This window comes from Labrus mixtus, chromosome 10 (assembly GCF_963584025.1).
Source record: "Labrus mixtus chromosome 10, fLabMix1.1, whole genome shotgun sequence".
In the NCBI taxonomy this organism is placed as follows: Eukaryota; Metazoa; Chordata; class Actinopteri; order Labriformes; family Labridae; genus Labrus; species Labrus mixtus.
Window position 1 is genome coordinate 13,538,838 of NC_083621.1, and position 16,125 is coordinate 13,554,962.

The following is a 16,125-nucleotide window of genomic DNA, read 5'->3' on the forward strand; positions in this document are numbered from 1 at the left end:
AAAATGATTGCTCGGTGAAGGTACAGAAAGATTGGTGTCCGTGGAAATGACTTGAAACTATTTCAAATGAATCCAGATTGGTAATGCTGAAAGGTCCTGCGTGTGTGAATGACAACACAAGTCATTTTTCAGAGGAACTGCTCTATGAGGCAGCATGTCACATCACTTCCCCTTTGGGAATGACACTATTCAGCTCTTTTTTTCTTTTTTTTTTAAATACAAAACAAGCCATTTAGTGCCTCTGGAGGGCTTTTATTTAATCTTGGACAGAGCCATGAACGCAAAGAATTACCCGGCTTTATGATCAAAGATGAAAGAATGCAGAAGCAGCCTGTTAGGCAAGACAAAGGGAACGCTTTTGATCTTTTGAAACGAGATGATTACATTTTTTATGAATGGAGTTTCTGCGTTTGATCAATTTGTTAAAACGAACACACAGCTTACATCTAGATCAAATACACTGACCAACACATAACTGATCAGTTGAACTGATGAACTGTATTTAGATCAATTAAGGCCTACTTAGACACAGTGCAAATATTTAGCCAGTCTTTTGAGTAAATCACTACACCAGTGAAATGATATCAGTATGAGGAAAATCCAAACATTTGAAGTTACTAAACAGGAAAATATGACACTTTAAAGACAAGTTTGCAAACAGGCTATGACTCAAACAATCTTCCATCTAGCCCCCTTGTTTCCTTTTCTTGACACCTGTCAATCAGACTCCACAGGGACCTTGTGTGTTCCTCAATGGGCATGCGATTTATTTTGGATTTAAATCCAGGCTACTGCTGCCAGGTCCACACAAGCAGGAGAACTCCTCCCTCCAAATATGTCTCTAAATGATCCCACACTGCCATACTGTGATGCGTCCTGGGGCTTAAGACGCAAACCGTGTGTAGTAGCTATAATTACTCGCGACATCCAGAGTTCAAATCCGGCTCAACACGTCAGTCTCCACCTATACAACTCGTGAGGCAGGGGAGGGGGGGAAAAAAACCTTTAATATGCGGCTTTTTTTTTGTACAGGAAGCAAGACTTGTGAGGAAACTTGCAGAGAAAGATCTGGCTCCAAAACACAGCCACTGAGCGGAGTGCACAGTTCATCAGTGTCGGTGCATTTGTACTTCCTCTGAGGGGGATGGCTATAAATGAATGAATGGATGGAGATGCTGTACTCTTTGCATCTTTCACGCTGGCCAAGTGAGCTGATTTTTTTTTTGTTCTTCTTCTTCAGAATAACGACCAGAAAAATTAAATGTACGAGTTTTCCCCAAATGTTTTGCAAAACGTCCAGCTGAGCAGCTATTGTTTCGGCAACCTCATCATCGACCAAAAAGAACACACACACACACACACACACACACACACACACACACACACACACACACACCACAAAAACAGTTTCAGCTTTGTCGGGCAAGCCCCGTCCTTCACACGGGTGTCGCCTTGTTTAAGAGAAATCCAGCTGCAAACTGTGACCAAAACAAGCACATCCTAACAGCAACACAGCATCAAACATGCACAGGAGTGACTAAAAGGCGATATAAGAAGCCTGATATACACTGTCACACCATTCCTCTCTGCGCCCTGGATGTGTTACCCGGCATCTCAAAACACGTCTCCTGCAGCAAACATTTAAAAAAAAAAAAAAAAAAAAAAAGAGAAAAAAGAAAAAGCAGCAGCCTTGAACAATCTTACCTTTTTCTTCCCGAGGCACGGATGGAGCTTGAGTAAGGCTGGCAAAGCTCAGCTGACTGTGTTGGTGAAAGAGGCTAGTATGTACGCTACTCCGGGGGATGTGGTCGAGACATGAGCTGAAGAAAAGTGAGAGGAGCAGCAGCAGCAGCGCAGAGGAAGATTTGAAACGGCGGAGGGTGTCGGTGGGTTCTGTGACGATTCGTGTGAGGTGGTTCCCGCTCACTCACACCAGAGCCACGCCACGCCACACGCCGAGGGGTTGCCTCGCCTGTTGGGTGAGAAACATCTCGGCATGTGGGTTGTTATCCGCGTTGAGTTTGAATTGAGGGAGGAAAAACAACAACGGGGAAACTTCCGCGGTGCGCAAGGAGAGATGCTGAACGAGGAGGGAAGAGTGTGGAGACGCAGCTGAGCGTGGACGCGTCCCAAAAAAAAAAAAAAAAAAAAACCTGTCAGGAGGACATTTGGCTCAAGGTTGTGAGACCACATCCTTTGAGTAACTCTCCACCTTTTCCAACAGTGGACTAAAGCCTGCAAGTTGTTCAGCCAAAATGAGTCTTTTGACACAAATAACAAGTGTCTGCGATTTAAAGAGCCATTTGTGACCAATAGTAAAAAAAATATTGTAAAAATATCGCTGAATGTGGTAGCAAATGGTTTACATGTCCAGCTATTATAGTGATTAAACTTAAGCAAACTAGATCACAACTTACTAACCTGACATTGACCATCCAGTGTACAATAAAAAGCATCTTCACAACATTACAGTCTGAATGGTTAAAGTGTGAAATGACATCAGATGAACACATTTGGATTATTACAGCTGGTTTCAATGAGGAGGTAATTCAGCTCTAGGACTTTGGGGAACTCGACTAAAAAGAAAAAAAAAAAAAATCAAGGCAATCACTGCTTTATCATTATCCCCAAAAAGCTTTAACGTGTGGTCACGTGACATGTACATTTGCGGTTCATGCTCAACAGACATCAGAGGAGCTAAATTAAAAGTTCTCATAATGTATGGATGGTCATGAGAGCTATGTGTGACCATCATTTACAGACTGATGCCGCATTCCCACACCGGTTTGTCATCAGCAACATTTGGAGGGATCCATCTTTATCTTCCAGAGGGCTTTTCTAAGGTTTAGAGAGATAATGTAGAGCTGAAGCAACAGATCACTAGAAAACAACTATTGTAAGAAGTTAAAATTAGCAAAAACGTCCTCTTTCATTTCATAGCCAAATGATAAAGATATGAAGGCTGTTTAACATGAATAATACAGAATCAATGTGCAGAATATTGTATGCCGTGTTTTCAAATGTAGCAGAGGAGCCAGGGGCCTATAAGAACCGCCTTTGAAGCGAAATGCTGTGCTCAACCTGTCAGAATGAATAAGTGCAATTTCTAAGAATATGAATTAATGTACTGATGCAATAAGATGGAGAGGCAAAAACTGATTCAGAGAGAAACAGAGTTAGACACTTCCCTTGTGTCTTGCTTGCCCCAAACTGTTGACAATAATAGACAATGTCTCCCACCGTCTTCAAAAACATGCCGGACAATCTGAAGTGCAATATCAGCACTCCACTCGTGCTGCTCCAAAGAAAGACACAGGAGGTCTTTCTTACTAACCTCAATCAGGAAAATATGAGATTAATGATAGGTGTTGCTGTATGTCACTGGCTAATATCATCACCACTACGTTACTCTGCTCACTCGCCTGTTTATTTTATTTTCTCTACTGTCTGCATCTTATTGCTCCCAGTTGTAGATCTTTGTATCTTTTCACCCTCATAAGTGTTTAGTGTTTTTTCCTCTTGTTGTCCTACATTGTAACTTTAAGTGACTGCTACTACATTCCCCCCAGAGATTAATACAAATATATATCATCTACCTATCTCATAGACTGTAACATACTGAAGTTAAATGCTATTTAGACACAAGACATGGACTTTATTTGCTTCTTAAGTAAAAAATCGCACACTTGTTTATTTCCAACAGTGTGCAAACATTGGGGTTTACAGATATAAAGCTGTACAAGAAAAGATACACATTAAGCTCCAGACATGGAAAATAACAACAACCAAAAAACACTACAAAAATAAGTTACAGGTTTTTTTTTAAATGTAAATATTCCTCATTGACGCAAGAGGTTGATGTGGATTACAATGATCCCCGTTTGTTTTGTTTTTTTGGCAATTAACATACAATCGTTCTTGTTAAATGTTTGTTTAGTTGACTACTGACAATGCTTTTGGCAAATGGCAGCCAGGGCATCTGGGTCTATTATTCAGGAAAATACAATAGTACAAGAGAGAAAACATAATAAACACATGTAAATCTTTGTACACTAAAACATACTCAGATCGCTTGCATGTTGCTCGCTCTGAAGAGAGAAGAACATGAAATATGTACAAGTCTTTTTAAAAATTGGCAGGAAGCAAGTGGTTGTTTTTTCCCCTCCACTGAGTAAAGCCACTACCTCTGCTTTGAGGACACACTGTCGCCCTGCCCATCGCCCGCCGTCTGCTGCCGGCTGATGTTGCCCTGACAAAACTGTTTGAGGCCGTCATAGCCCTGGGTGAACAGATACTCCAGGTACCAGCTCCACGGCTTGGGTTGCTGAAACACACAGAGAAACAGATCTAAGACACCTGAAGATTTGCTTCATCAACCAGGCCGGCTCTGCTTATCTCTGAAGTCTGACTGATGAACATCAAAACAACATGCAAGGTGGATTATAAACGCAGGAATGAAAAGGAGACCGGTCATACCTTTATGGAATTGAGGTCCAAGTCCTTTCTCCCTGGCCAACACTGATAAAGAGACAACATTAATATTCATTGTCAGCCCACTGTGTTAAATCTCACAAGATCACCGCTGGATGTTGCGGTTGGGCCAAACCAAGAAGAGGTGCGTGTATTATTAAACATGATGAAATGCAGCACCCATTAATACTTTAAAGTCCTCCTGTATTCATGTATCTTCTATGAAAGAGACATTAATACTAGATTTGTCTTCCAGTCTTGTCTGCAAGTCTATTAACTAAACTCTGAAGACTGGCTCTGTGCTGATAACTTGAAACAGATTGGAATAATCATGAGTCGTGGAGCAGGTTTGGTTTAAAGGAACATAAAAGGAGCATGTTGTTGGTATCTGCTCTACAGAATGTTTGTTCAACCGAAACACAAAGCTCCAGGAATGAGTCTTAAAAACAAAGATGAGTTAGCATGTTAGACTTCCAATCCCAACAGTAGACTGGTCATGCAACAGCATACGAAAGAAGTAACAATCAGATCTCTCCTCCAGAAAGTCCAGAGGTATCACATTCTCAAAAATAGGACAGGAATATCTGCTTTAGATGTGGGGATTTTTTTCAGGAAGACACACTTTACAGATAAGTGGCAATATAACCTTTTAGGAGAGATTTCATCTTTTTTTTTTCTTTTAGACCTGTACAACCAATTGGTGAAATAGTTTGATAATAAGCATATGGATTTTTGAGCTGCAGCCACTGAAAAGATCACAGTGACCTTAACCTTTTACTTTTCATCAAGAGGCACAGGGCAATGCTAACTCCATCATCTCTGCAGCACCTTATTTCTGTGTAAGCTCACAAATCAGAGCATCGTTCACGGCCCACACTCACCTTCTGGTGAAAGTCGACGGCGTAGCTCATGAAGGCGGGGTGGCGGATGAGGTCGTAGCTCGCCCAGTATTGCGGCACATTGCTCTTCAGCAGCAGCTCCTCTCCCAGCTGTACACCCATCCCCGGGTGGAACATTTTGTGGTTCAACAGACAGTTTGCCATCACAACTACATAGTTGTTGAACTCCTGGAACGTCTGACGGCTGATATGAAAGGCCTGCTGTAAAGGAGAAAAAAAAACAGAATCAGAAAAAAGAAAAAAAAAGGGTAGGTATGAAGCCAACACTCATATCTCATATCTCTAGTTTGCAGTCTGATGTTTGTTGTGTTGATTAATTTGAATGTCAGCTGCCAATTTTCTTAGTCAAAAGTAACACTGGCATTTCTGGCGGATCGGTATTGGCTCGTAAATTCTCTGCTCTCAGTGAGCGATGGGGGAAAATCAACAGGTCCCTAATCTAAGAGGGTATGAAAGGTCATTTGTAGCTGGGTGCTTGTGAATTCTCAAACACCTGGAGTGTGATGTAAAATGTATAAAAACTAAAGAAAATGAAAATAAATAGAAGGTCACTTAGAAAGAGAGCACAAACCAAGAAACGCATTCAAATCCACGACTCGCGTTAACTTACAAATTATCCCTTAAAAAGTATCACTGCTGATAAAAAACAAAACAATTTCCTCCGCATTGTTTGTCAAGTACTTTGTGCAATGGACCATTCTGACATTCTAACAGTGTTATTGAAACACAAATTGCAGCAGGATTCATTTGGATTCTTCTATAGTCATAGAAAGTTAGTTTGTTTTTACCTGTGTGATTTTTTCTTGACTCTTGGCTGACGTCAAGTTCACCTTGTACCTGAATTAAAAAAAAAAACAGAAAAGACAAGTGGCGTCTGTGAACATGAACTTCTGCAAAAATATCTTACAGAAATATCAAGCAATCACGTTTTATTTCCTTTTCCATGGCATTTTAACGCTCAGTTTAGGCCAAATTATTCCAGCACCCTGGGGTGTACACAATTAGCTGTCACTGTGATGATTTGTGTTATTAAATGCAGACGTTATAAACGACTCTTGAATCCTACATAAAAAGAGCAGAGGGATTCAGTAGTTTGCCTTGTAGCATTCTATGATTCTAAATTATATATAAAGACAAAGGTAGAATGTTCAGTCATCAAATATGTATATACAGGGCATTCTACATTATGATGATGATTATAGTGTTTGCACGGTGATATGTGGGTTGTTGCATAGATATGAAGAGTCCCCACCTATACATGATGTAGGCCAGTCTGTCCACATTAACAGGGTCAGTGGCAAACAAGGCAGGGTAAAAAACACCAGGTGGAGGCATTAGCACAAGGGGGAGGCCATACTTCAGAAACGTGTCGCACACCTGGAGGAGGGAAAGAAGTTGTTAGGGGTGACGGGTGGATTGAAGTTTCCATGACAACTGACTGAGTAGTGGGGGTCTTTCTCTAACAAAACTTTTAATTACCGTCTCGTAGAAGTCCAGAATGAAGCTGAGTAGGAGAGAGTGGCAGCCTTCAAGCTGAAGGCCCACAGAGGCCATCCGACCCACGAAGAGGACCAGCTCCATTACTGAATCCTTGAATCCCGACAGAGTCATGTTTCTGCGACAGAGAGAAGAACAGGGAGTCATGAACCTTGTTCACACTTTCACAAAACTCCTGGAAAACTGGTGAGGGTCAGGTTCAGCTGCATTTGTGAACGCAAACTCTGACTTTATCCAGGGTTTTTCCTCCCATTCCCCTAGTGTTTTTCCACATGAAGTCCAGGTGAGCTGATGTGAGAACGCAGCAGGATACTTTCAGGAAAATTCACCTCGAGCGAGTGGGAGGGGGTGGTGACCATAGAATGTATACACGTAACAGTTACGATCTCTGTGCATGTGATTAAACTGCTGCATTCTGTTCTACAGTATGTTCTTCAGTGCACTTTTGTTGATACTGTGAATCTGTCTAACTACACATAACAATCATCTTAAGGCAAGAATTCTCATTGTAGCTTTCTATGGTGGACTCTGTTGCTTCGTCCTCCACTTTTGGCTCTTTCTTTTTACGTCTTTTTGCCCTTCCCGTCCGACAGGGATAGTGTGAGGTGCATATATGAACAAACAAATCGGAGGGATTTCAGGGCTAGTCTTCCAGGATTGATGCTGAGTGAAACTTGTCACACCAGTGAGCTGTTCCGTCCTTGAGGTGGATAAACGTTGTCAAAGTGAGGCATGAGACTTTATTCTAGTTTTATTAGAATTTATTCTAATCCAAAGGACATACACTGAATACAAAAATGTAGTTTGTTAAGGGAACACAATCAATGATTTCTCTCAGAGTTGTATTGAATCAAATATCAGAGGTGAGTTTAATGAGGATTGAATCCAATTAGTTCTCTCCACTTACTGGATAATTTATTGTTCGACAACACAAACGAGGACTCGATAGTGATGAAACCAGGTATTAAACCATAATCAACACTAACTCCACCCTTTTATGCAGAAGCTCAAAATGGTTTAACTTGATAATAGTGCTGTTTCTAGTCTACAAACAAATTTAAATTTATAGGATTTGATGAATAAATGAGCTAACCCACATGTGTAAATATCTTCTGCACAATTCTGGCATGATGGGTTGCTTCGGTTGCTTGTGTAAAACAGACGGCAAAAACAGAGTTTCTCTTTAGACCGTAATGAGGAGAAAAGAATGGAATACAACAGGACAAAGTCCAAAATGCTGTTCAGGATGCTTGCCTCAAAACAAAATGAGACAATAACTTAAATGAATAGATGTGTTAAGCCTCTGATTTGTCACAAGATTAGATAAATAAGGTTAGTATGTTTTCATTATCCTAACCCACAGGGGGAAAAGCCCAGGCAACATCTTAACACTTCCATTAAATCTGTAAGAACTGATTAGGGTTGAGGAGGCATTTCTCCAACTGAAAGTAAAAGCTAAAAGAGCAATGACCCTGGTGTTTCAGGTCTATTGCTTGTTTATGCTCAGGGCATAAACAAGGAGCAGAGAGTATATGTGAGACTTACATGGAGGTGTGGCTGTTGAGGCTAATGTCCAGGTCATCCTCCAGAGCGTACACAGAGTGCCAGGTCAGCCACTTTAACAGCATATTGTTCAGACACTCCATAAGTCCACACTGCACACACACAACAAATGGGAAAATGAGTAAGTACACCAATTTAAACACTAAGCTAATACAAGACCCCTAATGACTGCTTTATAATACAAGGCAAACACTATTTATCTCCTCTATTAACTCGTAGCAGAAGGTTTTTGTAATTAAAGTAGAGCAGCGGCAGCAAGTTCATTCTACACTTGTGCCGCAGAGAGTAAGGCTTACCTTGAAAAACAGCGAGGATGTGAAGAAGAGCTGCATGAGGGGCTCAAAGAGAAGACATCCTATTTCTGCAGCGAGAAGACAGAAGGTTACAGTTTTTTCAGCCTTACAATTCAACGTGCCATGATGCATATCCTACGATGTGGGGGGAAATAACGAAGGGCTCATATCTGTTTTGTGTGTGTGTTTTGGAATATTACACCAAAAAACATGGAGACAGACAGAACTCACGAGAGCTGGGGATGACGGGGATGTTGCTCAGCAGGCCGAGGATCTCAGGGCGAAAGAGCGAGCCGTCCCAAACGTTGAGAAACTTGTAGAGAAAAGCCTCTGAACTCGAGAACCCCTCCTGGTTAGGAAATATGTCAACATTAAAACATTCTAAATTCAGTGCTTGGTGTCAGCTAAGCATGTGGGTGCATGTAAATGAATACAGGAAATATTGAATGACAGATGTGAGTTAGAGAGGCCCTGAGGCAACATCCAAACTCACACGTTTTCATTTGAAATTGTTTTAAAACAAAATATCCTATTTCAGCACCCCATTAGAAATAACCTCTGCCCATACTTGCACACCTAAAAACACAGTTCATCTGACCATTACAGAACACTGGGAATGCAAATGATGTCAAAAACAGGAATCAGATTGTCAACAAAGCATATTTGCTATATATAATGATATTGCTAGCATGTACAACAGAGTCCACAATTCATATGATCTGCTTTTAAAGTTAATAAAATTGCTAATTCATGTCATTTGTTTTCTTCTGGGAAAGGGTCACATGATACTGGTTTAAATCAGAAAGGGGCCAGTCCTGATTGATGTCAGGTGGGCAATGTGCACGTCTGAGCCACTAAGTCACAGTCGCTGTTTTGCCCCGTACACACAGAATTTTCGATTACCTCCACGTTGGGGGGTAAGAACTGCCAGAGTTGTGTGGACGCTAGACATACAACATAACTTATTTCTTTTTTTTTAAACCAGAACCTGTCAGTGTGGAAGTGGTCTGAAATGTTAAGCTCACCTGGAGAAAGTGCTGTGTAGACAGCAACTTGTTCAGAAACTGCAGAGCCTCTTCTGAATTCTGAGAGGCGCCTCCATCACTGCAGAACAAAAGCTCTTCACAGAAATAGAAAAAAAAAAGTAGAGTATTTAAGAGAATTAGAAAGACAAAGGGATGAAAAGAAAACAGAAGATTTTTGCAATATGCTTCATCATTCTTCACCTTCCCAGCTTCACCCATCCTGGTCTCTTTTAAACCCTACTCTCAAAGAACCCCTTTTGATATGCCAACTGGGTTATATATTAGGGTTCAAGTCAAGGTCAGGTTTGCTTTAGATGAGTCTTCCTCTGAGGGGGCGCTGGTGGCGCAATGGTTAGGGCGTGCGCCTCATGTATTGGTTAGGCTGTCGTCTCAAGCGGGCGGCCCGGGTTCGCATCCCGCCTGTGGCCTCCCTCCCGCATGTCGTTCCCCACTCTCTCTACCTGGTTTCCGACTCTATCCACTGTCCTATCTCTCCATTAAAGGCACAAAAAGCCCAAAAATATATCTTTAAAAAAAATAAAAAGTCTTCCTCTGAGACGATGTCACAGCTGTTTGGTAGTCTCTTCTCTCCTCCCTTACCTTCGTGGAGAGCATAACCGAGCCAGAAGTTGAGGCGTAGGAGGGCGGACTCATCCTGAACAAAGTCCAGGTACTGCAGAGCAAGACTGGAGCCCAGCAATGAGCCCATCTGAGCAGGCAGCTGGTGGAGGTAAGACGAAGAAACAGAAAACACATGCAAGAGAGTATGAGTGAGAATCTTAAATAAGTGATAAGCAGAGAGAAGAGATAAGAAACAAACATCATATTGCAAAGTAACGATACACAAGGTCAAAAATTGCGCATACCAACTCCACAACATGGTGCATTAGTTATCTCAAATCAGTTAAACATCAATATGTTAACCTGCCAAAGAATAAACTGATGCTCATGTCCTTCTGTTGACTGAGTGGGCCAGAAATCACCACTGGACTAATTCTTCAGCATCCAGTAATCCCCATAATGCCCGTTCTGGGACATGAATCCCTTCCCACTGAATAGTTTATACAGTCCCTTATTGTGTGTGAGCAGCTGCTTCCCAATATGGAGACTCTGTCAGTATAATAAATAAATCAGAATGAGGAAAAGACAGAATGTGAATGGACACAGCTCAGTTATTCAATAATTATGGAGAGACTGTATCATTAAACAGTGAAGGCTCCATTCAGCTTTGACAACTCGAGTGCGGCGCAATGAGGGAAATAGTCAATGATCGTTTCGTCAATGCCTTTTGCTGAATAGTTTTATGAGTGTGATTGACTGTACTCATCTGTCTTTCCTAGCACAGGGGAAAATGAAGGTTTCACAACAATTAAGACACAGGATGAGAATGCCGCTGCCCAAAGCCTTTCGCCTGTGTTGGCTTTTTTGGTGCTGAAAGTGTTTATTTATGTAGCTTGACCAATAAAAGTCAGCGAGCCGCTTAAAATGACTTACATTAGTTTTTCAGGACACTAAATCTGCAGGACAAAAAGACATTTATGGAGAGAGGCCTGCTCTTTAAATGACCCAATGCTATGGAACGTCTTCCAGTGCATCAATCGGGTAAATCTAATCTCCAGCCCACATCTTTCATTACTCATATATGATGGATAAACCACTGACATTAACACTATAAAAGAGCAATAACCTGTCTAAAAACAAACAAATGATGAGCTCTGGGCCCATGAAGCTGGTTTATGCTCTAATCTAATAAACCAATCAAAGTTTGAGGCCATGTGTGCTGTGGTTTTTCTGTCATTGGAAGAAATATAACAGTGATACAGCACCACCAAGGGGCTGTAAGGGCACATCACAATGAAAACACTTGTTAGGTTTCCAAATGTCATTAGGAAACTGGAACGCAACTCATTTAGCTGCTTGAATGATAAATGATTGGTTGAATGGGTTAATGACATTCAATCTGTTCCTATTACAGGTGTGTCGGGACTGTGGTGGGACAAACAGCCGAACTGTTGAAGCCGAGAAGATTTAAGAAAAGATTCCAATAGTGCTTTCACACATGAACCAAACTTCCTGAAATGTTCAGGGTGAGCTTCATAAGTGAATACAAACGGCTGAATTTCTCACTCTGGCTTTAACCAGATTTTTTCCTGTTAGCCCTCTAGTGAATATTCCGTGTGAAGTCGGGGTGAGCTGATGTGAGAACGCAGCAGGAAATATTCAGGAACACAAGTGGCAGGGACGGTGACATTCTCACCCTGTGACCGTCGCATGACTATAGACTGTCTGCTTGTGACTGGTCCACGTAATGAAACTGCTGCTGTGGAAGCCTACCGCTTAGAGGTGCATGTGTGAACAAGCAAGTCAGGAAGATTTAAGAGCCCTGAATTTTTATCTAGAAATGATCAGGAGCACATACAGAAAAATGGCTCAAGACCGAGAAGTACAGAGATTGAACAGTGGCAGGATTTACCTCTATATGGTGCATATTTTCCAGAAGCTGGGCAAAAGAGTTGAGCTGCACCACGGGGACCAGTTTTCTACTGGAAGACGTCCCAGTCTGAGCCTGTTTATTGACTACACAGTTCAATGCCGGCATCTCCAGGTGGCAGTATTTCTAAAAAAGTGAGGACAGTAGAGCAGGGAATGAAATAAAAGCAATCCTAGACTAGCATAAAATGTATCTCCTGAAAAAGGAAGAAGGCACAAAATGATGATAAAACAGATTTATTAAATATGTTGCACTCACTCCAAGTAATCTGTATCTTAGAGGCAAGTGAAAAATAAAACATTCTGATCAAAATTTTCCAAAGTTTCAAAGCATATGAAAGTATTCGCCAAGATAATTTATCTTTGCCCAATCTTGTCTTGGTCTGTGACATGGCTGAGGTTTTTTATTTTTATTAAAACATCTCCCCAGTTAAACTTTTTTTTAAATCTCTGAAAACATGTTTAAGCCATGAGGGAAAAGGGAACTAAAAAAAAACTACCATCCTGGTTTTTATTTTTTCACAGATTAAAAAAATAAGGCACTTAGACAAATTCTCATGACGAACACTTTGAATCTGCAACACTTGAGTCATAAACACAGGAGGGAAAACCATTAAGATTAGACTTTTAAAAAGTGCAAAGTGATAAGTCTGGCCCCTGAAGATAACTTTCAGGTTAATTCCAGGTTGGGGGTGAGGATAATAAAAAGCTGAAAATAAATTGGCAAACAGCAGCAGCTGCAGTGTGGCGGGAGAGGTTGCAGACACAGTAAGCGTTTCAAATGAAAACTTAAATAGGCTTCCATACCCGTTTTCTGGAGTTAGTTTTATCTCTAACCATGAAGGCTGATGGAGAGATGCTGGAGGCCACCTGGGACCCATTCCTCTTCTGGACACCAATAAGAACTGACTTCCATGGGGAGTTGTGATTCCTAAACCCACTCTGCAAAAATAAACAAAAAGAAAAAACACAGTTTAATGGGTGTTCTAGAGATGGTAATCATAGGGTCTTATAACAGTAGAATGAGGATTAACAGAATGGTCCATGTACACACCCTCATCCGTGATGGAATGGAGAGTGTCACCAGTTCAGGGCAAAACACTTTATAAAGGGACAGAAGGTGCAGGAGGAATGGCTGCCTTCCCTAAGGAGACAAAAGCATATCAGCACGCTCAATACACAGCACATCTCCGTACACGATCTCCCTTTTTGATTGATGTCTTCTAATAATAGAGAATGTAACCATAACCAATGACATGGAAATGGTAACAGCAATTAATCATTGATGTTCATGGTGAGGAGGGACATAATGTAGTGGCTTTGATAAATGGCTTAAAGGGTACAGGATGTTTACCAGTTTAGACTGAAGCTCCAGTAGCTTCCTGACTCTGAAGACTCGTACTAAAATGTGAAGGGAAAAAAATGAAACCAGTTAATAAGAGAGAAGAGAAGAGATTTTTTTTAAATTGCAGGAAAATATGTGTGTAGAAGATGTGGATCATATTAGGTGCTAAAATCTTTGACTTACCACTTTCCTTTCTGGTCAAAAGGTACAACAGATGACAGATGTAAGGACACTAAAAAATGTCACAAAAGAAAAAAGCTTCACATCAGCAGCAGTTCAGTAGACCAAATGTCACATCGCAGTTATGAAGCCATTTCATTACGCTGGGAAAACATCTGTGCTACATAGCTTATATGATTATGTTTTGATATCAGTATTTTACAAGGTTGTAAGTGTACTGTTTCATCAAGTTTTGCTTTCTGCTTTCTGTTGCTCTTTATGGGTTATGCACTGCATTCAGAATGCTTACTTTGCTTCCACTGTTTTCTTTAGGGCATACTGACAATTTACCTAACGGGCTGAAACTGGCCCATGAACAGAAATTATGATGTAAACACCCTTCTCAAATATAAATTAATAAAGATAACGTAAAATTAACAAGCCTCTTCATAATTTCCCAGTAAGAAATTTTTCATTTCTAAGTGAACCCTTAAAGTGTTGCTCAGAAACTCTTTCTGTACAAATGTGACTTACCAGATTCTCGTCTGTGAGAAAGCTGAAGATGAAGCCGTAGATCGCTCGAAGTTGGTCCTTTGCATCAATCATGTCAAATACGGTCAACACCCACTTTATGAAAAGAACCTGATACAATGAACATGCAAGTACACACATTAAATCATTATCTATGGTACAATCTCAACAAAGACACTTGTTTCTTAAATGCTTTTCTTGAATTAATTATATTTATGGAAATATTAAAGGGGACATATTATGAAAAATCCACTTCTACTTTTGAACATATATTTAAGTAACGCGAGTGTCTACCGACCCACAAAATGGGAAATAAACCCATCCAGTCCTTTGTTTGTGGTCTGCATAAGTCTTACAAAACAGAGAAAAATGCTTTGTTTCAAATTTGCTCGCCTTGTGACATCACGGTGGGATAAAAAAATCCCCTCCCCTCCCCTGATATCTCCACCCATGGACTCCACCCCCAGCCTAGAACAAAACTTCTGCACAGGTCCACCATTTGTATTCTCGCTAGTGAAGGAGTGATGGCTAACAGGAAAACTCAGGGGGGGCTCATTACATTTAAAGGGAAACACACACCAAAATGGAGCATTCTGAGAGAGCTGGTTTATACAGGGTCACAAACCTCCTCAGGTGCTTGATTCATGTTATATTTTGACCACAGCACAGATGTTTCATTTAGACAACAGGGGACCATTTGAAAAGGTGGAAAAGGGGGATAATATGTCCTTTTTGAAGGAATCAAAAGCAGTGTCAAAGGGATTTCTGTTGAAAATGGCTCATCATTTATGCTTGTTAATTAGAATAACATAATTCATCTTGTTTGCACCATGAAATTATTTACAGCCAAACCACATGACTTAAGGAAGTAACTGCAAGACAAGTATGATAAGACGTTTGTAGATACAAAGATAAGAACATTTGCACTTACCTGTGTGGTGATCGGTATTTTTACAACACCCAGCCAACCCACGGCTCGAACAACGGCCTCCTGTGGCACCGCAGTGGCAGGGATTAGACATTTGAGCACCCGTGCACACAGAGTTGTCCCTACAAAGAGAAATTCATAGAAATAAAATCAGAAAATGTAAGCTTGAAGACTGAGAAACATGCAAGCTCTCTACATTACAAACACTTTCAGTATTAAACAAGTGTCCTTGAATTTAAAATGTTTAACAATGTTTGTGTTTAAGTTATCTGAGAAATGTGATCATGTTTAACTCTTAAGACATCTATTACACAAGCAATGTTTGTCTCCAGTACTGCACTTAAACACAACTACCAGATGGTGTTACATTTTGGAGAGCTTAACTGTTTGGTGGTTTAAACAGCCAAACCCCAGTGAAGGCTGTCTGAGCCTGTGTGCAAATTTATCTTTATCTAAATTCAACATGGAATAGAAATTAAAGTTATGTTCTTTTTTTATGTTCAAGCTCATGTGAGAAGTTTTTTACTGCTTATAAAAACTGATTTAAATAATACTGATGCCTCCTGCCAAAACCACCAGTCAGACAAGGCTTTAAACGCCAAGATGCAGTCTTTGTTTACATTTTCCACAACAGTGATTCACGGTGAGTGAGTGATAAGTTTGATTGTTGAAAGAAAGTAGGATAACATTTTTCGCAGAAAACACTGCTGCTCCCGTCCCGAGCGAGAAGTACAGCTTTGTCCTCAGGGTTCAGCAAGATTAAAATTAAAATGGAAGTTTCTCCTAGTAATTTAGATTGACTCAGGGGTGTGAAGAACACTAATAACTAGACAGTTGTCAACTTTGATGAACTCCACACAAGGTGAGCTTCTGCTTGCTGTGTGTGATGGGACAACCTCAAGCCCGTACGACTGGGTACCCACCA

General features: G+C 40.8%; 1 protein-coding gene across 1 annotated transcript in view; it reads right to left on the minus strand.

The window, feature by feature from the left end:
- Window positions 1–3,634: 3,634 nt before the first annotated feature.
- The window catches only part of cenpi (centromere protein I), a 153,304-nt gene continuing 140,813 nt past the window's right edge, over window positions 3,635–16,125 (minus strand). The window contains exons 4-21 of the mRNA XM_061048458.1: window positions 15,204–15,322; window positions 14,276–14,383; window positions 13,766–13,814; window positions 13,592–13,638; window positions 13,292–13,381; window positions 13,045–13,179; window positions 12,221–12,364; window positions 10,348–10,468; window positions 9,748–9,842; window positions 8,954–9,071; window positions 8,726–8,790; window positions 8,412–8,521; window positions 6,849–6,984; window positions 6,622–6,746; window positions 6,158–6,206; window positions 5,352–5,570; window positions 4,477–4,518; window positions 3,635–4,324 (exon numbers count right to left, since the gene is read on the minus strand). Coding sequence (XP_060904441.1) covers window positions 4,181–4,324; window positions 4,477–4,518; window positions 5,352–5,570; window positions 6,158–6,206; window positions 6,622–6,746; window positions 6,849–6,984; window positions 8,412–8,521; window positions 8,726–8,790; window positions 8,954–9,071; window positions 9,748–9,842; window positions 10,348–10,468; window positions 12,221–12,364; window positions 13,045–13,179; window positions 13,292–13,381; window positions 13,592–13,638; window positions 13,766–13,814; window positions 14,276–14,383; window positions 15,204–15,322 — 1,916 coding nt within the window. The 3' untranslated portion in view covers window positions 3,635–4,180. The remainder of the gene's footprint in view (window positions 4,325–4,476; window positions 4,519–5,351; window positions 5,571–6,157; window positions 6,207–6,621; window positions 6,747–6,848; window positions 6,985–8,411; window positions 8,522–8,725; window positions 8,791–8,953; window positions 9,072–9,747; window positions 9,843–10,347; window positions 10,469–12,220; window positions 12,365–13,044; window positions 13,180–13,291; window positions 13,382–13,591; window positions 13,639–13,765; window positions 13,815–14,275; window positions 14,384–15,203; window positions 15,323–16,125) is intronic.